Genomic DNA, 26,201 nt, shown 5'->3' with positions numbered 1-26,201 from the left:
AGACAGTTTACATTTTAACCCGTCGTCTCTTGAGATTACAGTTTAACTGCAAGATATGAATTGCCACAATGTTTGTTCTTCAAATTATGTATTTTATAATAAATGAAAAATGAAGTAAATAGCCCTCATTATCTTGAAAAATAAATTAAAGGTTTTGTTTTTCCCAGTTCTTTAAAGTTCTCTCTCAAAATCACACTTTTTAAATAGAAACATTACATTGGATGTTCTAAGCCCACAACAATGCCTAAACCACATGAGACCATTTTTAAGGTCTGTGAAAGAAATTTAGATTTTTGGGTGTAGTTACCCTAGCTGTTGTTTAGCGGTGGTTTTGCAGCGATAGTAGTTTGTAAAACAAATACCCACTTGATTGGTGCAAATAATCACAATATCATTCTGCCAGGTAAGCATAGGCTACTTTGTAGTTAACATTGAATCGAGAAGGTTTTTTTGAAAGCCTTTCAATCTACCAGAAGACCGTTTTCATTAGCATCATCGCTAACGGCTACACAAAGTGGTAGGCATGCGCACCGCACACACACAGACAGGGGCATTCTCGTTGCCTTTTCAGAAAGTTGCAGGAAATACAATTCACTGATGCATTCTGTTGAATTCCGTGAGGGCCCTAATTATCATATTTCAAATCAAATCAAATTGTATTTGTCACATACACATGGTTAGCAGATGTTAATGCGAGTGTAGCGAAATGCTTGTGCTTCTAGTTCCGACAATGCAGTAATAACCAACGAGTAATCTAACCTAACAATTCMACAACTACTACCTTATACACACAAGTGTAAAGGGATAAAKAATATGTACATAAARATATATGAATGAGTGATGGTACAGAACGGCATAGGCAAGATGCAATAGATGGTATCGAGTACAGTATATACATATGAGATGAGTAATGTAGGGTATGTAAACATAAAAGTGCATAGTTTAAAGTGGCTAGTGATACATGTATTACATAAAGTTGGCAAGATGCAGTAGATGATATAGAGTACAGCATATACATATACATTATATTAAGTGGCATTGTTTAAAGTGGCTAGTGATACATTTTGATACATTTCCATCAATTTCCATTATGAAAGTGAGCTGGAGTTGAGTCAGTATGTTGGCAGCAGCCACTCGATGTTAGTGGTGGCTGTTTAACAGTCTGATGGCCTCTGAACAGGCAGTGGCTCGGGTGGTTGTTGTCCTTGATGATCTTTATGGCCTTCCTGTGACATCGGGTGGTGTAGGTGTCCTGGAGGGCAGGTAGTTTGCCCCCAGTGATGCGTTGTGCAGACCTCACTACCCTTTGGAGAGCCTTACGGTTGTGGGCGAAGCAGTTGCCGTACCAGGCGGTGATACAGCCCGACAGGATGCTCTCGATTGTGCATCTGTAGATGTTTGTGAGTGCTTTTGGTGACAAGCCGAATTTCTTCAGCCTCCTGAGGTTGAAGAGGGGCTGCTGCGCCTTCTTCACAACGCTGTCTGTGTGGGTGGACCAATTCAGTTTGTCCGTGATGTGTACGCCGAGGAACTTAAAACTTACTACCCTCTCCACTAATGTCCCATCGATGTGGATAGGGGGGTGCTCCCTCTGCTGTTTCCTGAATTCCACAATCATCTCCTTTGTTTTGTTGACGTTGAGTGTGAGGTTATTTTCCTGACACCACACTCCGAGGGCCCTCACCTCCTCCCTGTAGGCCGTCTCGTCGTTGTTGGTACTCAAGCCTACCACTGTAGTGTCGTCCGCAAACTTGATGATTGAGTTGGAGGCGTGCACGGCCACGCAGTCATGGGTGAACAGAATGAGAATGACCAGAATGAGGCTCTCCGCTACCTATTGTTACTGCAGTGATGCTCCACCATCTTCACCGAATGTTCTCATAATTTATTTGCAGATAACCGCAAAAAAAGCTGTGACATACCAGTAGCCAATGCAAACTAGGAAGCCAAATGAAAGGCTCTCTCACAGATTCAATAGGCTACACTGACTGACGAGAGTCACTCACTTTAGTGTTACTGTTTGGCAAGCCCCGACATCTTAGGAAAGGAAACCTAGGAAATCCTTTGGTTTACTTGTCCCGATGCGATACCATATCATATAATTTATTAATGGCAAAGGGATATAGGATATGAACTTCATTCAGTCAGTTCAACACCATTTATAAACTRGTCAACAGTTGCTGTTAAGTTATCAACATGCAGCAAATAGCCTTGTGAAACACGGAAAATAAAAGTGTCAGAAAACAAAAATTAGGTTGTGGATTTCGACTCATCATTACCACTGACATTACATGGGATGTGCAAATTCCCTCCGTGTAAAGAAATTCTACTGCAACCAGAGATCTGTATGTAATGATGAGATGCTCGTCTCCGCCCTAACAATGGGAGTCGTCTTAAAGGCAGAAAGCAGGCGACAAGCTTAGGTCCAAAATAAGCCCATAAAAAAGCACTGGGTTAATTTTGAGAGTGAAACCTCTCACTTGGCCTCTTCTTCTCTGCTGCATTTCCCTGTCATCTCTCACATCTCACACATTGTGACTGTCAATAGATCCCTAGAAGATGCATATAGTTCATTCTAGAGGGAGAGGGCTTGACGGACTATCAAATTTAAACTTAAATGAAAAGTAGACTATTTAATATGAAGTGGAAAATGTAGCCAGCTGAAAATGAGCCCATAACCGGCTGATTAGCCAGCGCTAATGGAAAACACTGGTAATACCAACTTGTTTCATGCAGAACACCATTGTCCCCGTATCCCAAGAACGTCAAGGTAACCTGCCTAAATTACTATCGCCCAGTAGCACTCACATCTACAGCCATGAAATGCTTCGAAAAGCTGGTCATGCTCACATCAATACCATCATTCCAGACACCATGGACCCACTCCAATTCGCATAGCGCCCCAGCAGATGAATCAATCTCGATTGTACTCCACACTGCCCTTACCCACCTGGACATAAGGAAAACCTATTGTTGAAGTCGGAAGTTTACATACACTTAGGTTGTGTAAAACTCGTTTTTCAACCAATCCACACATTTCTTGTTAACAAACTATAGTTTTGGCAAGTTGTGTAGGACATCTACTTTGTGCATGACACAAGTAATTTTTCCAACAACGGTTTACAGAGAGATTATTTCACTTATAATTCACTGTATCACAATTCCAGTGGGTCAGAAGTTTACATACACTAAGTTGACTGTGCCTTTAAACAGCTTGGAAAATTCCAGAAAATTATGGCTTTAGAAGCTTCTGATTGACTCAAATGATGTCAATTAGCCTATTAGAGGTGTACCTGTGGATGTATTTCAAAGTCTTTCAAGATCCTCTGTGCCTCTTTGCTTGACATCATGGGAAAATCAAAAGAAATCAGCCAAGACCTCAGAAAAAAATGTAGACCTCCACAAGTCCGGTTCATCCTTGGGAGCAATTTCCAAATGCCTGAAGGTACCACGTTCATCTGTACAAACAATAGYACGCAAGTATAAACACCATGGGACCACGCAGCCATCATACCGCTAAGGAAGGAGACGCGCTCTGTCTCCTAGAGATGAACGTACTTTGATGCGAAAAGTGCAAAACAATCCCAGAACAACAGCAAAGGACCTTGTGAAGATGCTGGAGGAAACGGGTACAAAAGTATCTATATCCACAGTAAAACGAGTCCTATATCGACATAACCTGAAAGGCCGCTCAGCAAGGAAGAAGCCACTGCTCCAAAACCGCCATAAAAGAGCCAGACTACAGTTTGCAACTGCACATGAGGACAAAGATCGTACTTTTTGGAGAAATGTCCTCTGGTCTGATGAAACAAAAAATAGAACTGTATGGCCATAATGACCATCGTTATGTTTGGAGGAAAAAGGGGGAGGCTTGCAAGCCGAAGAACACCATCCCAACCGTGAAGCACGGGGGTGGCAGCATCATGTTGTGGGGGTGCTTCGCCACAGGAGGGGCTGGTGCACTTCACAAAATATATGGCATCATGAGGGAGGAAAATTATGTGGATATATTGAAGCAACATCTCAAGACATCAGTCAGGATATTAAAGCTTGGTCGCAAATGGGTCTTCCAAATGGACAATGACCCCAAGCATACTTCCAAAGTTGTGGCAAAATGGCTTAAGGACAACAAAGTCAAGGTATTGGAATGGCCATCACAAAGCCCTGACCTCAATCCTGTAGAAAGTTTGTGGGCAGAACTGAAAAAGCGTGTGCGAGCAAGGAGGCCTACAAACCTGACTCAGTTACACCAGCTTTGTCAGGAGGAATGGGCCCAAATTTACCCAACTTATTGTGGGAAGCTTGTGGAAGGCTACCCGAAACGTTTGACCCAAGTTAAACAATTTAAAGGCAATGCTACCAAATACTATGTGAGTGTATGTAAACTTATGACCCACTGAAATAAATCACTCTCTCTACTATTATTCTGACATTTTACATTCTTAAAATAAAGTGGTGATCCTAACTGACCTAAAACTGGGAATTTTTACTAGGATTAAATGTCAGGAATTGTGAAAAACTGAGTTTAAATATATGTAAACTTCCGACTTGAACTGTATGTAAGAATGCTGTTCATTGACTACAGTTCAGCATTAAACACAACAGTCCCCTCCAAGCTAATCACCAATCTCCGGACCTTTGGACTGAACACTTCCCTCTGCAACTGGACTACCTGACGGGCTGCCCCCAGGCGGTGAGGGTAGGCAACAACACATCCGCCACACTTACCATCAACACGGGGGACCCACAGGGGTGTGTGCTTAGTCCCCTCCTGTTCACCCACAACTGCGTGGCTGCGCACAACTCCAACAGCATCAACTTTGCCGATGACACGACGGTGGTGGAACTGATCACCGATGACGATGATGCAGCCCGTAGGGAGTAGATCAGAGACGTGGCAGTGTGGTGCCAGGACAACAACCWCTCCCTCATCGTAAGCAAGACTAAGCAGTTGATCATGGACTACAGGAAACAGAGTGGCGATTGATTTGATTGTCTGCGTCACCGCTTGGTACAGCAACTGCAAAGCATTCGACCGCAAGATGCTACAGCGGTTGGTGAGTACGGCTTAATACATCACCGGGGCCGAGTTCCTTGCCATCCAGGACCTCTATACCAGACGGTCTCAGCAGAAAGCCCCAAAAATTGTCAAAGACTCCAACCACCCACGCTCTTTTATCTGCTATCGCACAGCAAGCAGTACCAGTGCCTCAAGTCTGGAACCAACAGGATCCTGAAAAGCTTTTATCCCCAAGCCATAAGACTGCTAAATAGCTAATTAAATAACTCCGCGGACTACCTGCATTGACCCTTTTTTGCACTAATGCTCTTGCACTGAATCTATGCATACACACTGGACTCTACCCACACACTTACACAGCCACTCCAAAACACACACGCACAGACACTACATACGGCCACACACACACATAACATGTGCACACATGCATACTGGCGCCACATACGCAAGTATTCAGACCCCTTGACTTTTTCCACATTTTGTTATGTTACATTCTTATTCTAAAATGTATTAAATTGTTTTTTCCCCTCATCCATCTACACACATAATGAAAGCAAAAACAGGTTTTTAGAAATGTTTGCAAATTTATATATATAAAAGAAAAACAGAAACATCAAATTTACATAAATATTCAGACCCTTTACTTAGTACTTTGTTGAAGCACCTTTGGCAGGGATTACAGCCTTGAGTATTCTCGGAGTATGACGCTACAAGCTTGGCACACCATGTATTTGGGGGAGTTTCTCCCATTCTTCTCGGCAGATCCTCTCAAGCTCTGTCAGGTTGGATGCGGAGTGTCGCTGCACAGCTATATTCAGGTCTCTCCAGAGATTTTCAATCAGGTTCAAGTCCAGGGTCTGGCTGAGCCACTCAAGGACATGCAGAGACTTGTCCCGAAGCCATCAGACAGGAGAATCTTGATTCTCATGTCCTGAGAGTCCTATAAGTGCCTTTTGGAAAACTCCAAGCTGGCTGTCATGTGCCTTTTACTGAGGAGTGGCTTCCGTCTGGCCACACTACCATAAAGGCCTGATTGGTGGAGTGCTGCAGAGATGGTTGTCCTTCTGGAAGGTTCTCCCATCTCCACAGAGGAACGCTAGAGCTCTGTCAGAGTGACCATCGGGTTCTTGGTCACCTCCCTGACCAAGGCCCTTCTCCCTGATTGCTCAGTTTGGCCGGGCGGCCAGCTCTAGGAAGAGTCTTGGTGGTTCCAAACTACTTCCTTTAAGAATTATGGAGGCTACCGTGTTCTTGAGGACCTTCAATGCTGAAGACATTTTTGGGTACCCTGCCCCAGATCTGTGCCTCGACACAATCCTGTCTCGGAGCTCTGCGGACAATTCCTTAGACCTCATGGCTTGGTTTTTACTCTGACATGACCTGTCAACTGTGGGACCTTATATAGACAGGTGTGTGCCCTTCCAAATCATGTCCAATCAAATGAATTTACCACAGGTGGACTCCAATCAAGTTGTAGAAAAATCTCATGGATGATCAATCGAAACAGAATGCACCTGAGCTCAATTTCGAGTCTCATAGCAAAGGGTCTGAATACTTATGTAAATAAGGTATGTYTTTTTATTTTTAATACATTTGCAAAAATGTCTAAAAACCTGTCTTTGCTTTGTCATTGTGGGGTAGTGTGTGTAGATTGATGAGGGGAAAAAATAATTTTATAAATTTTAGAATAAGGCTGTAACCAAACAAAATGTGGAGAAAGGGAAGTGGTCTGAATACTTTCCGAATGCACTGGACATAGCTACCTCAACTACCCCCTACCCCTGCATATCGACTCAGTACTGGTACTCCCTGTATATAGCCATTAGGGTTAGGCGTTATGCAGATTTTAGTACTATTTCTGTAACATACTGGGGTATACAGTATTACTGGAAGTACACACAAGGGACTATGTAAAAATAAATATATAATACTTTAAAAAAAATTATATCAAGCACAAAACAATTTAGTCAACAGGGCGACAGAAGGCGATTGGATGTCTCTGCTGTAACCAAGAAGCTTGATCTTGACATTTAGCCACTTAGCTAGCAAGTTAGCAAACCAAATGCATAGCTGGAACCCTGAGCTGGATATATTTATTTGACACATCTTAGATTTCTTATAGTTATACTTAACTTACAGTGGCGCAGCATACAATTCTTTTTTACGGTATTGAAAATCATATTTTTATCTTTAAATCTGCATTGTTTGAAAATGACCCGTAAGTAAGCATTTCACTGTTAGTCTACACATGTTCATGAATCATGTGACAAATAACACATTTTGTTTTATTTGAGCACTGGACCTGACAAATGTATTGATACATACAGTAGTAGGCCTACTTTGCCATCAGTTATTTGCAATAATTTTATGCTATAGGCCAAGTGTCATACATTGACATTGTAGGCCTAACACGTTTTTGTCGAATGCAGGGGGGACATGGAATTTTTTTCTGATTTCAGGGAACATTCCACAGAGTTGCATGACATTTTCGCAAAATTTATAGCTGAGTAGTGAACAAAAACCAGTGGTCTCACTTTCTCAAGCCATTGCTTTGGTATGTGACACCTTACAACACTGACAACATCTATTGCTTAGCTACGCTGCAAGCACAATAAAATAGTTCCATTACTTCCATGCCAATTAGTGACCAAACAAGCCATTGTTTTCTTCCTAGTTGAAAGCTACTTGCCTATATATCTCCCAATCAATCCCTAGTAAATTCCTTTAGGAAGGACAAGCATATAGAGATGTAAAACAGCGGGGATTTAACACAATGTTGCTATTGCAGAGACCATGTTTAACAATCCACCATTGATTGTTAGACTATGTAGTGAATTGTATGGTTTGTGTGTTCCTTCATGCACAGTGTACAGACCGCCGACATACACAGCACAACAGTCTGTGTTTACCCCCATCATTCATACACGCAGATTACGGATACACACATGAACACAATCAAACTGAATGGCCCCCACTGTCCTTTGTGCCTGAAGAGGTCTGCTCCGTATCCTCCAGGCACCAGAACCCGATCCGCACCCCAATCCATCCCTGTGAATGACATGTCATTATGAAACGAGCTGGGCAACGCGTCCAAGCACTGACCTCAGAGAGCGAGAGAAAAATAATGGTATTGCATGTTTACACAGTTAAACACACACACTGGGTTTGGTGGGGTCTTTGTGTAACGATGAGCAAAACAAACCTAGACCCTTCAGATTCCCCCATTGTTATGGAGTGGTAGATACAGCAGCCGCTTTAAACAATAGACATTTCAGCCCTAACCAGGTTAGCATAGAAGTTGTTAATACACTAATCCAGGTGCAGTGGGACTGGTGCAGGACCAAACCCAACACGGTACACAACAGCAGAACAGAACACCGATCAGTAGTAAGCTGCCTTTACCATTCAGAGCAGAAATTTGTGCAGTTGATTTATAGGATAAACAGTGGTGCGCTTTGTTTGAATCTGGGGCTGCCACTTGGTTTAATTTACCCTTGAATGTGTGTGATACAATTCCAAGTATGCCACTTTGACAGTGTTGAGGGCTGAGGGGCCTCCTCTACTGCAGCTGAACTGCTGTGGATATGGATAGTATAGATTGCATACAGCTAATAGCCATCAGGTCAACCCGCTAAAGTGGTGACGGTCGTGATGTGGGCTGGCTAAGCTTGACAAACAGACGTGAATCATTTCAAACAGGTCACAAGATAGAAAAATGAGGCCAGGTTCAATATGCACCTCTATCCACACTGTTAGCCCACTTCAAAACAGACACTTCATGGAAAAGGACTCCATATTGGACACACTAGCAACAGAAGCTTACTCAAATGTGACCCAGCATTCAGACAAGGGACTCGAATCATGGGGAAATTACATGGCTCTGTCAAACAGTAAATTTCATATTGCGTGGATGGAGAGTCATCCTTGAAAAATGGCAAAAAACAACCACACACATCTAGGGTCTACATTTTGAAGAGCTTCATTAGTGTCCTTGGCATTAGCCTCAAAGTTTTGGAATTAAATAATTACAGAAATAGCATCTTGTCAGTTCCACGTGATACGTCAGTAGGTGGTCGTGAGGGCCTTTTCACCTCTATCTATGGAGCCAGCAGGTTTACTGTCTTTACAAAAAAATTGGCAAGGCTACGTGTGGGACGCAAAATAGCAGGCTTGGTTTAAGTACCACTGTAACTCCAGACGGCTTGGCACAGCCTACTGTTTGCAGCGACTCCGCTCTTTCACTTCCTCCCTCTCTCCTTCAGTGTTTTCACTTTTGTTAGCTTCCACTCTTCTCATATCAACCCTCTCTCCCTATTTCTTCATCAGTGTTCTGTGTTTTCACTTTCGTTAGTTGCCGCTCCAACTCTTTTTCTCAACCTTGGGGTCTAAAATCTCCAAACTGAAGTGGTACATTTGCTCAATTAGTTCTACAGACAAAGAACTTTGAGTGAGCTCCAAGCTTGACAAAGAGCTACAGAGGAGAAAGTTGTTTGTTCTTTAAGAGCTTAGAAAGTGTGTTGAACAAAAAATGTTCGGGGACGAGGGAGAGAGACAGAAACACACATGGAAGAGTTTTTTGGGTCCCATAAAGTTGACTTAATGTAAGAGAGATGCTGGAAAACAGCTAACGGTAATCCCCGTCCAGTTTCTGTGGGCTCGTCCCAAAAACATGCATGGTAATAGGAGAGAACATGACCTAGTTCTTCATTCTCTACAAGCAGAGTTCAATAATTCTGCCGCCTGCAGCATGACTAGCTAGAGAGCACGGCTGGGCCCAGGACAATGATACAGCTAGTTCTATATACCAACAGCAAGGCTTTTCTCTGTGCAGGGCAGGGGCAATGAAAACAAACACAAAATGCAATCCCAAAGAGACGGACATTTGAGTTGAGCAAAACCTTCCCTGTTACTGCAGGAAGGTGTTAAGAGTTTGGACTTCTGCTTCTGAACAGAGAAAGGGTGAGTTTTGGGTGGTGGTACGTACAAACTCATGCTGTCATGCACATAGTACACACACAAACACAATTTGTCTCACACACACACAAATGGAAAATGGTAGGCTACATGTACAAATACACACACACACACCTCACTACCGATGGCGCTCAATGACAGTTCAGTGAACCGGGAGCAACACAGCAACCAGTCTATTGTTCAGCTGGGATCCCTGCTGCTGAACCACACGTAAAAACAACTTGTTCCGCTCCGCAAAAAAAGTTACTAATTCCAACACCCAGCCAGTGCATGTCTGGCGGTGAAATACTGACTTGTCCATTAAGACTAAATCCACCACAGTGACAGAAGACCTACCACAGTGGCCTTAGTGCAGAGAGAGAGAGAATGTGTATGTGTGTACATGCACGTGGGTGAGCAGCTATTACTGCCTTCTTGCTCTGTAGTCTCTGAAGAATAAGCTCAAAGCTAACCCACCTGCTATATTTTAGCCTTAAAAAAGCTTTCACTGACACACAAGGACAAACTCAAAGGACTGTCTCCCAGCACAGAGAAAGGTGAGATAGACGAGAGAGAAAGATATAAAGAGGAAGAGAGGTCCTCTAAGTCAGTACTCACAGCATTAGAGTCCCGTTGCCACTGCTTTGGCCATACGGCCTTTTGTTTGTTTCCCCTCACGGTGCCTGCCGGGGGCTGAACGCAGAAAGAGTCCCCCTACTGAACACATACACACACTGAGGCCGTCCTCCCCCTTTAGCCTGGAGTATCCATGTCTCACAGTGTGTGTGTGTGTGTCAAAGTGGCAGGTTCCCCCGTCCCGCCAGCCTCTGTTCCCCTCGCGTCCGATACAAATCCACTCTCCAGGATACAGATGTCAACCCTGTCTCCTTGCAAGCTCACATACACTCTCTCTTTCTGTTTGTTGTCCCGTGTGTGTGGAGTGCAACCCCTCCTTGTGTGGGACTCAGAAAGAGAAGAGGAAGGCAGTGGTAGCACCAGCAGCAGCTGAAGAGCAGTGGTTTGTTGGGTTTGGAAGATTCCACGTCGGGACCTGTGTTTTTTTCATCCCATCTGTTTTGTTCTCTCTCTCGCCATCTCTTACCCCTGTGACATTCTCTAGGTTCCCTTCTCTTTCTCTGTTCTTACTACTTGGCTAGCCCTTCCCCACAGCATATTTTACACTCAATTTGTCAGGCAGAAGTAGTAGCTGACGAAAAAGCGGTTTTCTTTCCTTTCTTTTTCCTGCCCTGCGCTAATCCACTCTGTCCGTCTTTCAACCACATGCTTTCTCACTCTCCTCTTTTCTCTTTTCCTCACTCGCCCCCTCCCCCATCTCTCATTGGTACAGTCCCCAGGACAAAGCAAGAGGGTTGGAGAGAGCCAAAAGAAACAGAGGGGAGGGGTGTGTAGATGTGGTGGGGAGGAGGGGGATGCCCTTGCAGGAGAGCAGTTCTTTTCTCCAGCATGTGCAGTCTTTCAATCTTTTTCTTTCCTTTTTCCATTTCTCTTCTGGCCTGTGGAGGGGCAGAGGATTAACAGCACAGTGCAGACCCCTCAGTGAGAATCTCCCTATCCCAAATAATAAGCAGAGTTGAGAGGACAGACACATACTAGCCTGTGATCAATCCCAAAAAAGCTTGAATTATGCAACCTCTACACTTGACTGTCAATGTCCATTTACATTTGTTATAAATTAAGAGATTTTGCAACAATGTTCTTTCGACCAATCGACTGCTAGAAATTTTAGAACATGTATTTTCCCATATATTGACACACCCTGTGTTTTAATAAAATCAACTATATGATTGAGCTTGTCTGACGCTTTAAGCTTAAGGTTTGATGCCTCAAGAGATCTAGAGATCTAGATAACCAGAAGGAAAACATTTCACCTGACCCAACTATTCTCCTCTCGCTCCTGCTGGCTTTTACAGATTCTGCCATTACTCTCCTGACGTTGCCGGTAATAGGCTACACGAGGATTAGGCAACCTTTCTCATGTGAAATGCCAATTTATCTTACCATTTCTACCGATCTGTGTGCCAGTTATGGTTTTCACACACATTTTTGTGAAACAGTTTAGTTTAATTTATAATAATGTCTTCGCATCTCAAAAGCATTGTTGTGGTTAATCAAAATTCTACCCAAATCTAAATGAAAATTATACAAACCTAAAAAGTAACTTCTATTGCCATTGCCAACTACTAAAAAACAGCTAACATAAAGCCAACAAATAAAAACATTGCAGGTAGAAAATGTCCTGACAAAAATATCCTATAAATCATATTGGCTACACATGGCCTGTCTGCAACAAGCTTGAATCAACATTGTATCAACTATTAACTGGGGCGGCAGGTAGCCTAGTGGTTAGAGCATTGGACTAGTAACCGAAATGTTGCAAGATCAAATCCCCGAGCTTGACAAGGTAAAAATATGTCGTTCTGCCCCTGAACAAGGCAGCTAACCCACTGTTCCTAGGCCGTCATTGACAATAAGAATTTGTTCTTAACTGACTTGCCTAAAAAAAAACATACATACACACACACACACACACACACACATACATACAAGGCATTACTGCTGAGATATGAGGTAACAACAGGTGTTTAAAAAAAGTACAAAGTGTTTGGCAGGTGTTAACCTTGTGTTAAAAGATGCCTATGATTAAAATACAAAAAGCAATTATTATTGTGCTTTGAAAATAAAGATAGACATGGTTTTAAAAAGGTAGTGGTAATATTTCATTCAGTACAGGACATTGTAGACAGTTTAAATTACCCTATCCTGAAGCTCAACTTTCCCAATACCCAGGAATAAAAGGCAACTCTAAAATGTGCAGTTTTGTCACACAACACAATGCCACAGATGTCTCAAGTTTTGAGGGAGCATGCAATTGGCATGCTGACTGCAGGAATGTCCACCAGAACTGTTGCCAGAGAATTGAATGTTCATTTCTCTACCATAAGGTGCCTTCAACGTTGAATTTGGCAGTACGTCCAACCGACCTCACAACCGCAGACCATGTGTATGGGGTTATATGGGCGAGCAGTTTGCTTATGTGAATGGTGGCGGTGGGGTTATGGTATGGGCAGGCATAAGCTACGGACAACGAACACAATTGCATTTTATCGATAGCAATTTGAATGCACAGAGATACTGTGACAAGATCATTGTCGTACCATTCATCCGCCTCCATCACCTCATGTTTCACCATAATGCACGGCCCTATGTCGCAAGGATCCGATCTCATCTGAGTGGAGAAGTGCAACTGAAGCACAAAATGTATCTGATGCCAAGAAGAAATTACAATAAGAAGCTATTTACATCTGTGTTTACAAAACGCAGCAAGATATTTGTTATGCGTTTTATATTTTTTCCTTCGTGAAAATCCCAGAATGCTGCATTAATGCGACCCCTAAGTTTACCTTGCCAGTTAATCTAAGTAAGTGGCTGAATTAATAAGGTAACGGGATATCATATTGTGTTAGCTTTCTGCCGTGTTTGAGAAGTCAAAGCCCTTTGGATGAGTTATTTGTACAGCTGCCACTATCTTGAGTTCCTTGAGCTTTTACTCCTTCCGCATCTTCTCAGAGCAGAGCAGTCAGGTCCTTTGCCCTAGCGACTCCACACAGACACAACGTACACATGCTGCTCCAGAGCCAGTACTGTGCTTCCTTCAGACAAGCATGCGTCAAAACATTGTTCATTTGCACAATGTCTCTATTTCACATTTGCTTGAAAATGGCCAAAGTCACCAAAAATGACATTCGGTAGCTCTTACCTAAAGCTGAAGTCGGACGTTTACATACACTTAGGTTGGAGTCATTAAAACTCGCTTTTGAACCACTACACAAATTTCTTGTTAACAAACTATAGCTTTGGCAAGTCGGTTAGGACATCTACTTTGTGCATGACACAAGTAATTTTTCCAACAATTGTTTACAGACAGATTATTTCACTTATAATACACTAAGTTGACTGTGCCTTTAAACAGCTTGGAAAATTCCAGAAAATTATGTCATGGCTTTAGAAGCTTCTGATAAATGATGTCAATTAGCCTGAGTCAATTGGAGGTGTACCCGTGGATGTATTTCAAGGCCTACCTTCAAACTCAGTGCCTCTTTGCTTGACATCATGGGAAAATCTAAAGAAATCAGCCAAGACCTCAGAAAAAGTCTGGTTCATTCTTGGGAGGAATTTCCAGATGCCTGAAGGTACCACGTTCATCTGTACAAACAATAGTACGCAAGTATAAACACCATGGAACCACGCAACCGTCATACCGCTCAGGAAGGAGACGCATTCTGTCTCCTAGAGATGAACGTACTTTGGTGCGAAAAGTGCAAATCAATTCTAGAACAGCAGCAAAGGACCTTGTGAAGATGCTGGAGGAAACGGGTACAAAAGCATCTATATCCACAGTAAAACGAGTCCTATATCGACATAACCTGAAAGGCCGCTCAGCAAGGAAGAAGCCACTGCTCCAAAACCGCCATAAAAAAGCCAGACTACGGTTTACAACTGCACATGGGGACAAAGATCGTACTTTTTAGAGAAATGTTCTCTGGTCTGATGAAACAAAAATAGAACTGTATGGCCATAATGACCATCGTTATGTTTGGAGGAAAAGGGGGGAGGCTTGCAAGCCGAAGAACACCATCCCAACCATGAAGCACGGGGTGGCAGCATCATGTTGTGGGGGTGCTTTGCTGCAGGAGGGACTGGTGCACTTCACAAAATAGATGGCATCAAAAATGATGTGGATATATTGAAGCAACATCTCAAGACAGTCAGGAAGTTAAAGCTTGGTCGCAAATGGGTCTTCCAAATGGACAATGACCCCAAGCATACTTCCAAAGGTGTGGCAAAATGGCTTAAGGACAACAAAGTCAAGGTTTTGGAGTGGCCATCACAAAGCCCTGACCTCAATCCCATAGAAAATTTGTGGGCAGAACTGAAAAAGCATGTGCGAGCAAGGAGGCCTACAAACCATACTCAGTTACACCAGCTCTGTCAGGAGGAATGGGCCAAAATTCACCCAACTTATTGTGGAAAGCTTGTGGAAGGCTACCTGGAACGTTTGACCCAAGTTTAAATTGTTTAAGGCGATGCTACCAAATACTAATTGAGTGTATGTAAACTTATGACCCACTGGGAATGTGATGAAAGAAATAAAAGCAGAAATAAATCACTCTACTATTATTCTGACATTTGACATTCTTAAAATTAAGTTGTGATCCTAACTGACCTAACGAGGATTAAATGTCAGGAATTGTGAAAAACTTAGTTTAAATGTATTTGGCTAAGGTGTATGTAAACTTCCGACTTGAACTGTATTAGAGGTCGACCGATTAATCGGAATGGCCAATTAATTAGGGCCGATTTCAAGTTTTCATAACAATCGGAAATCGGTATTTTTGGACACCGATTTGGCCTTTTTTTTTTCTTTTTTTTTTTTACACCTTTATTTAACATGGGAAGTCAGTTAAAAACACGTTCTTATTTTCAATGACGGCCTAGGAAGGGTGGGTTAACTGCCTTGTTCAGGGGCAGAACGACAGATTTTTACCTTGTCAGCTCGGGGATTAATACAGGTAACGAGTGGAGGACTCGTTACCTACAATCTAAAATTGTACAATCTAAAATTACCTAAAATCCTACAATGTGATTTTCTGGATTTTTCCCCCTCATTTTGTCTGTCATAGTTGAAGTGTACCTATGATGAAAATGACAGGCCTCTCTCATCTTTTTAAGTGGGAGAACTTGCACAATTGGTGGCTGACTAAATACTTTTTTTGCCCCACTGTATTTTTAAACCTGCATATTTAGCTAAAAGAAATCAAGGTTAGCAGGCAATATTAACCAGGTGAAATTGTGTCACTTCTCTTGTGTTCATTGCACGCAGAGTCAGGGTATATGCGATAATATATGCGGATTCGAACATATTAATGACCAAAGGCTCGTATTTCTGTGTGTTACTATGTTATAATTAAGTCTATGATTTGATATTTGATAGAGCAGTCCGACTGAGCGATGATAGGCAGCAGCAGGCTCGTAAGCATTCATTCAAACAGCACTTTCATGCGTTTTGCCAGCAGCTCTTCACTGTGCTTCAAGCATTGCGCTGTTTATGACTTCAAGCCCATCAACTCCCGAGATTAGGCTGGTGTAACTGATGTGAAATGGCTAGCTAGTTAGCGGGGTGCGCGCTAATAGCGTTTCAAACGTCACTCGCTCTGAGACTTGGAGTAGTTGTTCCCCTTGCTCTGCATGGGTGGCTGTTGTCGATGTGTTCCTCGTTCGAGCCCAGGTAGGAGCAAGGAGAGGGACGGAAGCTATACTGTTAAACTGGCAATACTAAGGTGCCTATAAGAACATCCAATAGTCAAAGGTATTTGGAATACAAATGGTATAGAGATAAATAGTCCTATAAATACTATATTAACTACAACCTAAAACCTCTTACCTTGGGATATTGAAGTCTCATGTTAAAAGGAACCACCAGCTTTCATATGTTCTTATGTTCTGAGCAAGGAACTTAAACGTTAGCTTTTTTACATGGCACATATTGCACTTTCACTTTCTTCTCCAACACTTTGTTTTTGCATTATTTAAACCATGAACATGTTTCATTATTTATTTGAGGCTAAATTGATCTTTATTGATGTATTATATTAAGTTAAAATAAGTGTTCATTCAGTATTGTTGTAATTGTCATTATTACAATAATTGGTATCGGTATCGGCGTTGAAAAATCATAATCGGTCGACCTCTAAACTGTATATATGTATAACTTCATGAGTTGGACTGCCTGTCATTGCAATTTGTTTATTTTCGTTTGCGCTCGTTAGCATATTTAGCTAGCAGATACCATTGAAATTTGCTATTACTTGTTCAAATTTTGTTAGCATCCTAGTAATAGACACCGAATATACTTATTTTTCTTAATTTTTCCGCGCCCCCTTGCATGCTAAACCGGTAATCCTGTATATCCAGGTATGAAATGAAAATCTGGATACCGCCCAACCCTACTACACCCCCATTTGCCATGTCTTGAAATATGTAGACAGACAGATTTAAAGTAAGTTTACATTGTAATAATTCTGACAGCCAACTTTCTAGCTCCACCCACAACTTCCAGACTTTATAGCATTCCCAGAAAGCATGGATTATTGAGTCATTATTAGTTTTACACTTAAGACATGACTCTGCCGTTGTGCTGTAGCATTTGTGAATTTTGTCTCTTGTATAATAAATATATACATTAGTTTATACTGGATTAGGTGTACAATTTCGTTAACTGTGATTTCGTTAGTTTTGCTTCAACTTTCCATCCATCTTGTGCCAACATCAGTTCTTTTTAAGTCTTGGTTCCAATAGTATATATTTTTCTTATTTTAAATAGGGTGGCAATTTGTTTTCAGCACTTTTATTTTCATGAATGGCCCCCCCCAAAAAATTGGGCTCTTTTTTTTATGGCTCTCGTCCCTCTGCAGCAGCCATATGGTGAGCAATATGTTTGGAACATCGAATCGCAATAAAATCACGGTATTGAGACGCAATACATATAGAATCGTGAGAATCGCAATAGATATCATATTGGCATTGTGATAACGCATCGTGAGGACACTGGCAATTCCCAGCCCTAAAGCCAACGGTGACCTAGCTCATTCAGCTTTCTCGTGGCAGGTTGGTGTGATTTACCAAAGTAACCATCCGTATGAATTACAACTTGTTTGACGTGTATGCAGTAGTAAGCCTAGATATAGGTCAGGGTTAAATGGGATCTTTATCGCTTTCAAAAACACTGCACCAAATACGAACAGACAAACTGCTGCCATTGACCTAAGGGAAGTGCAGGCGTTTCAAATAATGCTGCGATTCGGTACGAAGAAGCATAAGCAACTTTTTGTTTGTTTGCCAGAGAGAAGTGGGGGACTGCAGAGGTAGATGAGGTATTTGGAGTGTCCCTCCCACACTACAAATTTCACATGCTGGTATTTTTGTCAGGCTGTAGAATAGGAGGTTTTCAAGTGCTGTTCACCTTTGGGGCTACACTGCAGTTCTTCAGAACAAACAGAGAGTAACATTGAAAGATATATTCAATATGACCAACTGGAAGGGAAGCTACTGTTACAGGGCTCTACAGTGCTACAATTTTGGTAGAATATGCTCCAAAATATTTTGCTGTGCTACCTGGAATTGTAATTTGGGAGCACCAGTCCCCCTATAAAATAAATCACCCAGATAATAATTGTTGTAATGATTACTTTGCTGTACCGTAGTCTCTTAAAATGCCATAGAGAATACACTGAGGACAGATTCGTGACAGTCCTGTTGCTCCATTACTACAAGGAAAACGGCTTGTTTCTAGACCAAACTTTTCAAATGCTATGCTACTTGTAACTGTGCTCCTACATTTCTTTATATGCGCCTACATTTTTCAACTTAGGAGCACATGTGCTGCTTGTAAAAAACGTCAGCCTGTAGTGTACTGACGATTGTAAGGGACTGAAGTTTTACTGGATTTAAAACACGGACTGGACGGAGATCGCAGCAGTAAGTGGATGAGATTAAGGATCGGGAGTGGAGTGTGAAAAATTGCAAAGCTGTTTAGGAAACAAATAACATAGCAGTTGACTTACTCACTGTACACGCTGTTACTGTACACACAAGCACAGTGTCACGCAATGACACAAACACAGGCGCACAGATGTGTGGGTACACACAAAGACAATGCATATACCAGAGGCTGGTGGAAGTCACTATAGGAGGATGAGCTCATTGTAATGGCTGGAATGGAATTAMTGGAAAGGAATCAAACACATCCAACATATGGAAACGACATTTGACTCAGTTCTATTTACTCTCTTCCAGTCATTACAATGAGCATGTCCTCCTATAGCTCCCCCCCAAAGACTCCTCTGGCGTACACATACAGCATGTCAAGATAGCACTGAAAAGACAAGGACTGTTTCTGTTGCTGCGACATCACTAAGAGTAGACTACATTGACAGGGCAGGCGGGCAAGCATTCATTGGGGCAAAAAAATTATTTACACCGCAGCTCCGAGCAGCTCGTCAATATGGTGCCACTGCCCTGTTATGCACGAAACTCCAGCAGCATAGTGCTATGCTGACTCTTTTGCAGCATGGTACTTTCCTAGTTTCCCCAGTAGTCACACACTGCAAATGACTGCGGTATCCGTAATAACCGTTAGAATAGCAAAACTGTATGTGCTGCAATAGAAATAGAATGAACAGAACGGGCGACCCCGTTCTTGTCAATGATGGCATAATGGATGGCCTGGCAGCCATTGCAAGTGTACCCATAGGAGCAAAGCAAAAAAAGCAGGACGTGTACCCATCAAATGTGGCGAATAGTACAGTAAATATAAAATTCACATAAAATCAACAGTGTAATGTTAGGATTCAGTCTCATGTCAGGTGACCTTTGGTCTAATAATTTTCCCATAATCTCAAAACTGTTCCCTTTCAATTGCTACAATGGCTATGCATATGCTTTTCATATTTCTTCTGTAAGAAACATTTCAATTTAGCCCTATCCATACAGGCCAATTCCCACAAGTGTAAACGTTACGAGTGTATCGTAACCTAATACATCAGATAATCAGCTTTTTTGCCAAAACTTGAGGATTTTACATGTTGTGGTGAACATCTTCAAAATTGTTTCTGTGGGTTGCAAAGAAGATAAATTAGCATGACAAGAGCAGAATTACATGTAATTGGCCTTGAAAATAAAAGCTCAGTGTTCTGTTGACATTTCACAGAGATATGCTTGTTTGTGAGAAATCTTTGAAAAAATGATTTTGCATTATCTGAAAAGTGTATACTTAAATATGAAAATACCACGTCATGTCTCAAAATCAATATCTATCTCTCCTCTATATTGTTTTATGTCCTGCGGATTCGAAAAGGAAGATGACGAGCTCAACAGGAAAGTGAGCCTGTCAGGTAGCCATCATTCTCACACCACGTCCAGCCTAGCTGACGTGATGCTGTGCAATTTTCCTTATTTTGGACCTCTTTTTCTCCCTCTGGCCTCTATTGATTTAGTCACCATAATATTTGACATTCTACAAGTGTAAAAACATGAGATTTGGACCATTGGTTTTCTTAGAGGATTATCTACACAACAAATAATTGAACAAATTGGTCAAAATATTAGTTTTGATTGGACACCCTAGCCCATGTTACCGCAGAAACTGACTCAACTGCACGAACACCCGGCTGTCCCGCCTTCAGTCAGCTGTTTGTAAAAAAAACCTGACACCATCTTTATTGTTTTGGTATTGTGAGTTATTGAAAAACTGTATAGAGTTCATCATTTCATTTGAGTTCAATGTTTAAATGAATCTCTCTGCACTGTTTGGAGCCCATCTGTACGATTGGTTTATGTTGTAGAGTTTATTGGGCTGTTTTTTTGAATGAATATTGCCGGTTAATTTCTTCAGAAACACGTTGCTCTGACTGATCTGACAATGGTGTCTGTGGTCTGACAGCGAATGCACTAATGGAGGAGGGGTCAATGTCAGTGATGGCATAATCGACTACACTTGTCCCAAGAGCTGAGCAGTAAGTAAACTGACGTAGAGTCCCCTCTGATTCTACCATTAAGCATGTACAGGCCTAAGGCTCAACAGAGATGCACTAACTCCTTCCCATTTTTGTTCAGTATTTGGTCAGGACTGTTTCTATTATTTATAATAGGGCTACTGTACAAGGAGGGGTGTCCAAATATGTGGTGGTTACCTCCCGCATCAGTGTAGTCAGGCTCAGAACCTCTCTCTCGCTCACTCTGTCGACCTCTCTCGCTCGCTCTCGCGCTCTGTCGACCTCTCTCTCTCTAGCGACCTCTCTCTCTCTACCTCGACCCCTCTCTCTCTCTCTACCTGCCGACCTCTCTACCTGCCGACCTCTCTACCTGCCGACCTCTCACTGCCGACTCTCTACCTGCCGACCTCCTCTACCTGTCGACCTCTTCGACCTCTCTCTCTCTCTCTTTAGCGACCTCTCTCTCTCTCTAGCGACCTCTCTCTCTCTAGGACTCCTCTCTCTCTACGACCTCTCTCTCTCCTCTAGCGACCTTCTCTCTCTCAGCGACCTCTCTCTCTCTAGCGACCTCTCTCTCTCTAGCGACCTCTCTCTCTCTCTCTTAGCGACCTCTCTCTCTCTCTAGCGCCTCTCTCTTCTTCTAGCGACTCTTCTCTCTCTCTAGCGACCTCTCTCTCTCTCTAGCAACTCTCTCTCTTCTCTCTCAGCCACCTCTCTCTCTCATCTAGCAACCTCTCTCTCTCTCTAGCAACCTCTCTCTCTCTCTAGCAACCTCTCTCTCTCTAGCAACCTCTCTCTCTCTAGCAACCTCTCTCTTCTCTAGCAACCTCTCTCTCTCTCTCTAGCAACCTCTCTCTCTCTCTTAGCAACCTCTCTCTCTCTCTACATTCTCTCTCTCTAGCACTCTCTCTCTCTCTAGCAACCTCTCTCTCTCTCCTAAGCACTCTCTCTCTCTCTAGCAACCTCTCTCTCTCTAGCAACCTCTCTCTCTCTTCTAGCACCCTCTCTCTCTCTAGCAACCTCTCTACTCTTCTCTAGCAACCTCTCTCTCTCTAGCAACCTCTCTCTCTCCTATCTCTAGCAACTCTTCTCTCTCTATCTCTAGCAACCTCTCCTCTCTATCTCTTAGCAACCTCTCTCTCTCTATCTCTAGCAACCTCTCTCTCTTCTATCTTAGCACACCTCTCTCTCTACTACTCTCTAGCAACCTCTCTCTCTCTATCTTAGCAACCTCTCTCTTCTATCTCTTAGCAACCTCTCTCTCTCTACTCTAGCAACCTTTCTTCTCTTCTAGCAACCTCTCTCTCTCTACTTAGCAACCTCTCTCTCTCTCTCTAGCAACCTCTCTCTCTCTCTAGCAAACTCTCCTCTCTCTAGCAACTCTCTCTTCTCTAGCAACCTCTCTCTCTCTAGCAACCTCTCTCTCTCTAGCAACCTCTCTCCATCTTAGCAACCTCTCTCTCTCTGCGTCCTCCTAGCAACTCTCTCTCTCTAGCAACCTCTCTCTCTCTAGCAACCTCTCTCTCTCTAGCAACCTCTCTCTCTCTAGCAACCTCTCTCTCTCTAGCAACCTCTCTCTCTCTAGCAACCTCTCAATTTCTATTCAATTCAATTCGCTTTATTGGCATGACGTAACAATGTACATATTGCCAAAGCTTATTTTGGATATTTACAATGTGAAAATAAAACCGAGAATCAAAATTGTCAACGGGACAACAGTGACAACAATAACCAAGTGTCAAAATAACCATACATTCAACAATAACAATAAGCATACAGTAGAGTACATGTGCAGGTTGATTGGTTTGTCAGACACTGTCCCTCAACTTATGGCAGGCAGCAATGTAGTGCGCTGCCAACCCACAGCTCTCTGCGTCCTCCCCCAACAGGACGGGTAGCCTACTCTCATCAGAGAGGTCTTTGAAACCTTGAATAAGGGTTTCAAATTTGGGAAAATGAAACTCTAATTGTTTTATATTTTTGACATTTTGTCAGAAAATGCAGCTCCGTCTCAGGTTCTGCTGTTGTGCAGTGGTTGCACAGCCTTTCCTCTACAGGGAGCCAGGTTTTCCTGTGTCTACCCTTCTCAATGGCAAGGCTGTGCTCACTGAGCCTGTACTTTGTCAAGGTTTTTCTAAGGTTTTGATCAGTAACCATGGTCAAATATTTAGCCACAGTGTACTGTCGATTTAGGGCCAGATAGCACTGCATTTTGCTTTGTGTTTGTGCTTGTGTTTCCCAATAAGCAATATAGTTTTGTTTTGACTGTGTTGTAATTTGGTTTATCCTGATTGATTGGATATTCTGGTCCTCTCTCTCAACCTCTCTCTCAAATTACATTTACTCCTGAGGTGCTGACCTGTTGCACCCTCTTCAACCACTGGGATTATTATTTGACCCTGGTGGTTATCTACGAATGTTTAAACATCTTCAAGAACGATCTGGCCTTAATGGCCATGTACTCAATCTCCACCCGGCACTGCCAGAAGAGGACTGGCCACCCCTCAGAGCTAGGTTTCTTCCTAAGTCCCTGCCTTTCTAGGGAGTTTTGGCTGGGTTCCTGTTAAAGCACTTTGACATCTGCTGATGTAAAAGGGCTTATAAATACATTGGATTGATTTATTGATTGAAAACAGTGATACATGCCATCTGAGAATGACAAAAGCATAGAATTGTATAAAGAATCATAGAATTTACAGGATTTGTTTGCACAGAAGTCAGTGTGGAAAGCTTGTTCTTTATCCAATGTTGATTTTGAATGATGCAAATGATTTTTTTATTACCACTGTGAGATTGTGCTGGTTGATGGAGCTCCTGGTGATGAGGGAGAGTGGAGAGTCAATGCAGGATTCTGCCCACCACGATGCTACAGTATCTCTCCTGTGCTAACAAGTGAGACAATGCTGACTTCTACTGGACATGGAGAAGTACTACATCAACATTCATCATCACATGCCAATCAGAGGGGATAAGTTACCAAGCTACTTCTGAGACAATATAACAGGATTCAGGTGGTTCTTGTCCTCTTCCAGTGCTTGCAGATCTGTCTGTGTATCATTATCCATCTGTGTCTGTGTGTATGCATCGTGATTCCTGTGTGTGTGTGAGTGAATCATGATCTGTTTGCGTGTGTGTGTGTGTGTGTGTGTGTGTGTGTGTGTGTGTGTGTGTGTATAGTGATTTCAGTGTGGGTTCCATTAATGCGAACAAGCACCACCACAAAGTGAGCTCTGGGCTCCCCGGTGGTAATTGCAGCACCTTCTGTGTGTGTTTCGCCTCTGCCTGCACCGGGAGGGAGCCATTGAGCCAGGCTCAGATAATACACCTCTCCTTTCACCATATGGAGATGCACTCAATAGAGGTAGGAGTCAGCAGAGGTGGGAATTAGGCATTATGTATAGCGGATTTATGATGTAATATACATTGGGTAATAGTGCAGACGTGACTGGTGGAAATGCCTCTCATGCTAACCATGCAGATTTGGTGTTTAATTTGCGACAAACATTTTGATATAAAGGCATTGGATTAGGTTAGAAGATTTGTATTACTCGCTGCTCGTGTTGCTTCCCTCCTATTCTCAGTTTAGAATGGATGCTGAATATCTTTGCACAGAGTCAACAGAAACCAATATCAGATTTTCTAAGGAGAAATGCTTAGTAAAGACCACCAGAAAAAAACAGGCTAACTTGCCAACTATTAACACAGGGTCTAGCTGTGCTGAAAAGAGGAGACAATATAGCTTTTCATCTGCACTGGGGGAATTTGCAGGAAATTTGCTTCCACCTGTCCAGGTCTTTCACATCAGGGGTGTCGTGAGTTTCCCAAAAAACAAAGATCTTTAGAACTAAGACAATCTTACATCCATTGGTAGGCAATGGAAGAACGATCTTAATGCTGAAGTTGATATTTTGGGGAGAAACTCACCCCAAACAGTTGAAAGAGAGGAGACAAGAGTCAATTAGATAGTAGACAAGGAGAGACTAAGCCAGTGTAGGAGTCATGGCAGGCAGGGCTTCCTGGTGATGTCATGCTGAGGAGGGGAGAGCGGGGGAAGGGAGAAGGCAACAACAGCTGGAGCTGCAGTGTGTAGAGTTGGAGCTGCTCATTGGTGAGACATGTTAATTACACTAACGATCCCCTCCATTTCCACTGGAGCCAAAGAAGAGGCCTCTTCTGCTACAGTGGCCAGCAAGATTCTGAACAAACACACACATGCTCAACACAGCAAGTGCTCTCCTACCATTCTTACAGTATTGTCAACAATGTTATACTTATGAGCATACGCAAATCAAAACCACGTAATACCACTGGTTAATTTTAAAATGTGGAATTCCAAAACAAAATCAAGCTACAGCAAAATCCACAACCACCATGAATAGCCTAATAATAATAATAGCATCCTCACCACATATAGCCTATTCCACCAGCATACACTAGAGGTCGATCGATTAATTAGGGCCGATTTTAAGTTTTCATAACAGTCGGTAATTGGCATTTTTGGACGCCGATTATGGCCGATTACATTGCACTCCTCGAGGAAACTAAGTGCCTATAAGACCATCCAATAGTCAAAGGTATATGAAATACAAATGGTATAGAGAGAAATAGTCGACGCGCATAATTCCTATAATAACTACAACCTAAAACTTCGAAACTGGGAATATTGAACCACCAGCTTTCATATGTTCTGAGCAAGGAACTTAAATGTTAGCTTTTTTTACATGGCACATATTGCACTTTTACTTTCGTCTCCAACACTGTGTTTTTGCATTATTTACAACAAATTGAGCATGTATCATTATTTATTTGAGACTAAATAGATTTTATTTCTGTATTATATTAAGTTAAAATAAAAGGGTTCATTCAGTGTTGTTGTAATTGTCATTATTACAAATCTATATATATATATATATATATATATATATATATATTTATTTTAATTTTTTTATTATTATTTTTTTTATTTTTTTAATCGGCCGATTAATCGGTATATGCTTTTTTTGGTCCTCCAATAAATCGGTCTTGGTGTTGAAAAATCATAATCGGTCGACCTCTAGCATACACCACATTAAACAAAGAGGTGGAGTCAAATGACCACTGTCTTCATGAACTGTGTCATCAGCAAAGACTAAGACTGGGCTATACACTTGAAACAACACCACCGTTTTCATTGCAATATCAATATGGTGTATCACAACCAAGGTAGGAACCTTATCTACCACCGCAGCACACCAGACGGTCCAACATTTTAGGAAAACATAGCAGCACCACAGTACCCTGCTAAGTGTCTGATTACCTGGATTGTGCCAAAGTCCACGTTCTCATAGTGGAAGTGGGCGCACTCAGCCAGCATGGGGAAGTGGCCTTTGGTGAAGGACAGTCTGAAATACAGAGACGGACTGTGGTTAGGATGAAGGCCTTAGGCCTAAGGGTCTGATGGATAATGAAGAGAGTAAAGTAAGGGGGGGAGGGTGGAGAAGAAGACAACATAGTACAAGAGAGGGGAGGAGAAAGAGGGCAAAAATAGATCAAGTCCAGTAGAAAAGGCAAAATTGAAGGAGAGCGGGAGAGAGAGACTGAGAAAGGGACATGTGTGAGGGACACAGATAACAAGAGTGAGGTAGAGACAGAAAGAGATGTAAGCGATAGCTGAAGAG

General features: G+C 42.3%; 1 protein-coding gene across 1 annotated transcript in view; it reads right to left on the bottom strand.

Moving 5' to 3' along the window:
* Positions 1-26,201, bottom strand: part of LOC111950261 (rho GTPase-activating protein 32-like) — a 239,412-nt gene that overhangs the window by 59,361 nt on the left and 153,850 nt on the right. Inside the window, exon 5 of the mRNA XM_023967694.1 lies at positions 25,841-25,925. Within this exon, the coding sequence (XP_023823462.1) occupies positions 25,841-25,925 (85 nt within the window). The remainder of the gene's footprint in view (positions 1-25,840; positions 25,926-26,201) is intronic.

Source organism: Salvelinus sp. IW2-2015, linkage group LG23 (assembly GCF_002910315.2).
Source record: "Salvelinus sp. IW2-2015 linkage group LG23, ASM291031v2, whole genome shotgun sequence".
NCBI lineage: Eukaryota > Metazoa > Chordata > Actinopteri > Salmoniformes > Salmonidae > Salvelinus > Salvelinus sp. IW2-2015.
The sequence above is the reverse complement of the archived record's forward strand: the minus strand, read 5'-3'. Positions and strand labels throughout refer to the sequence as shown.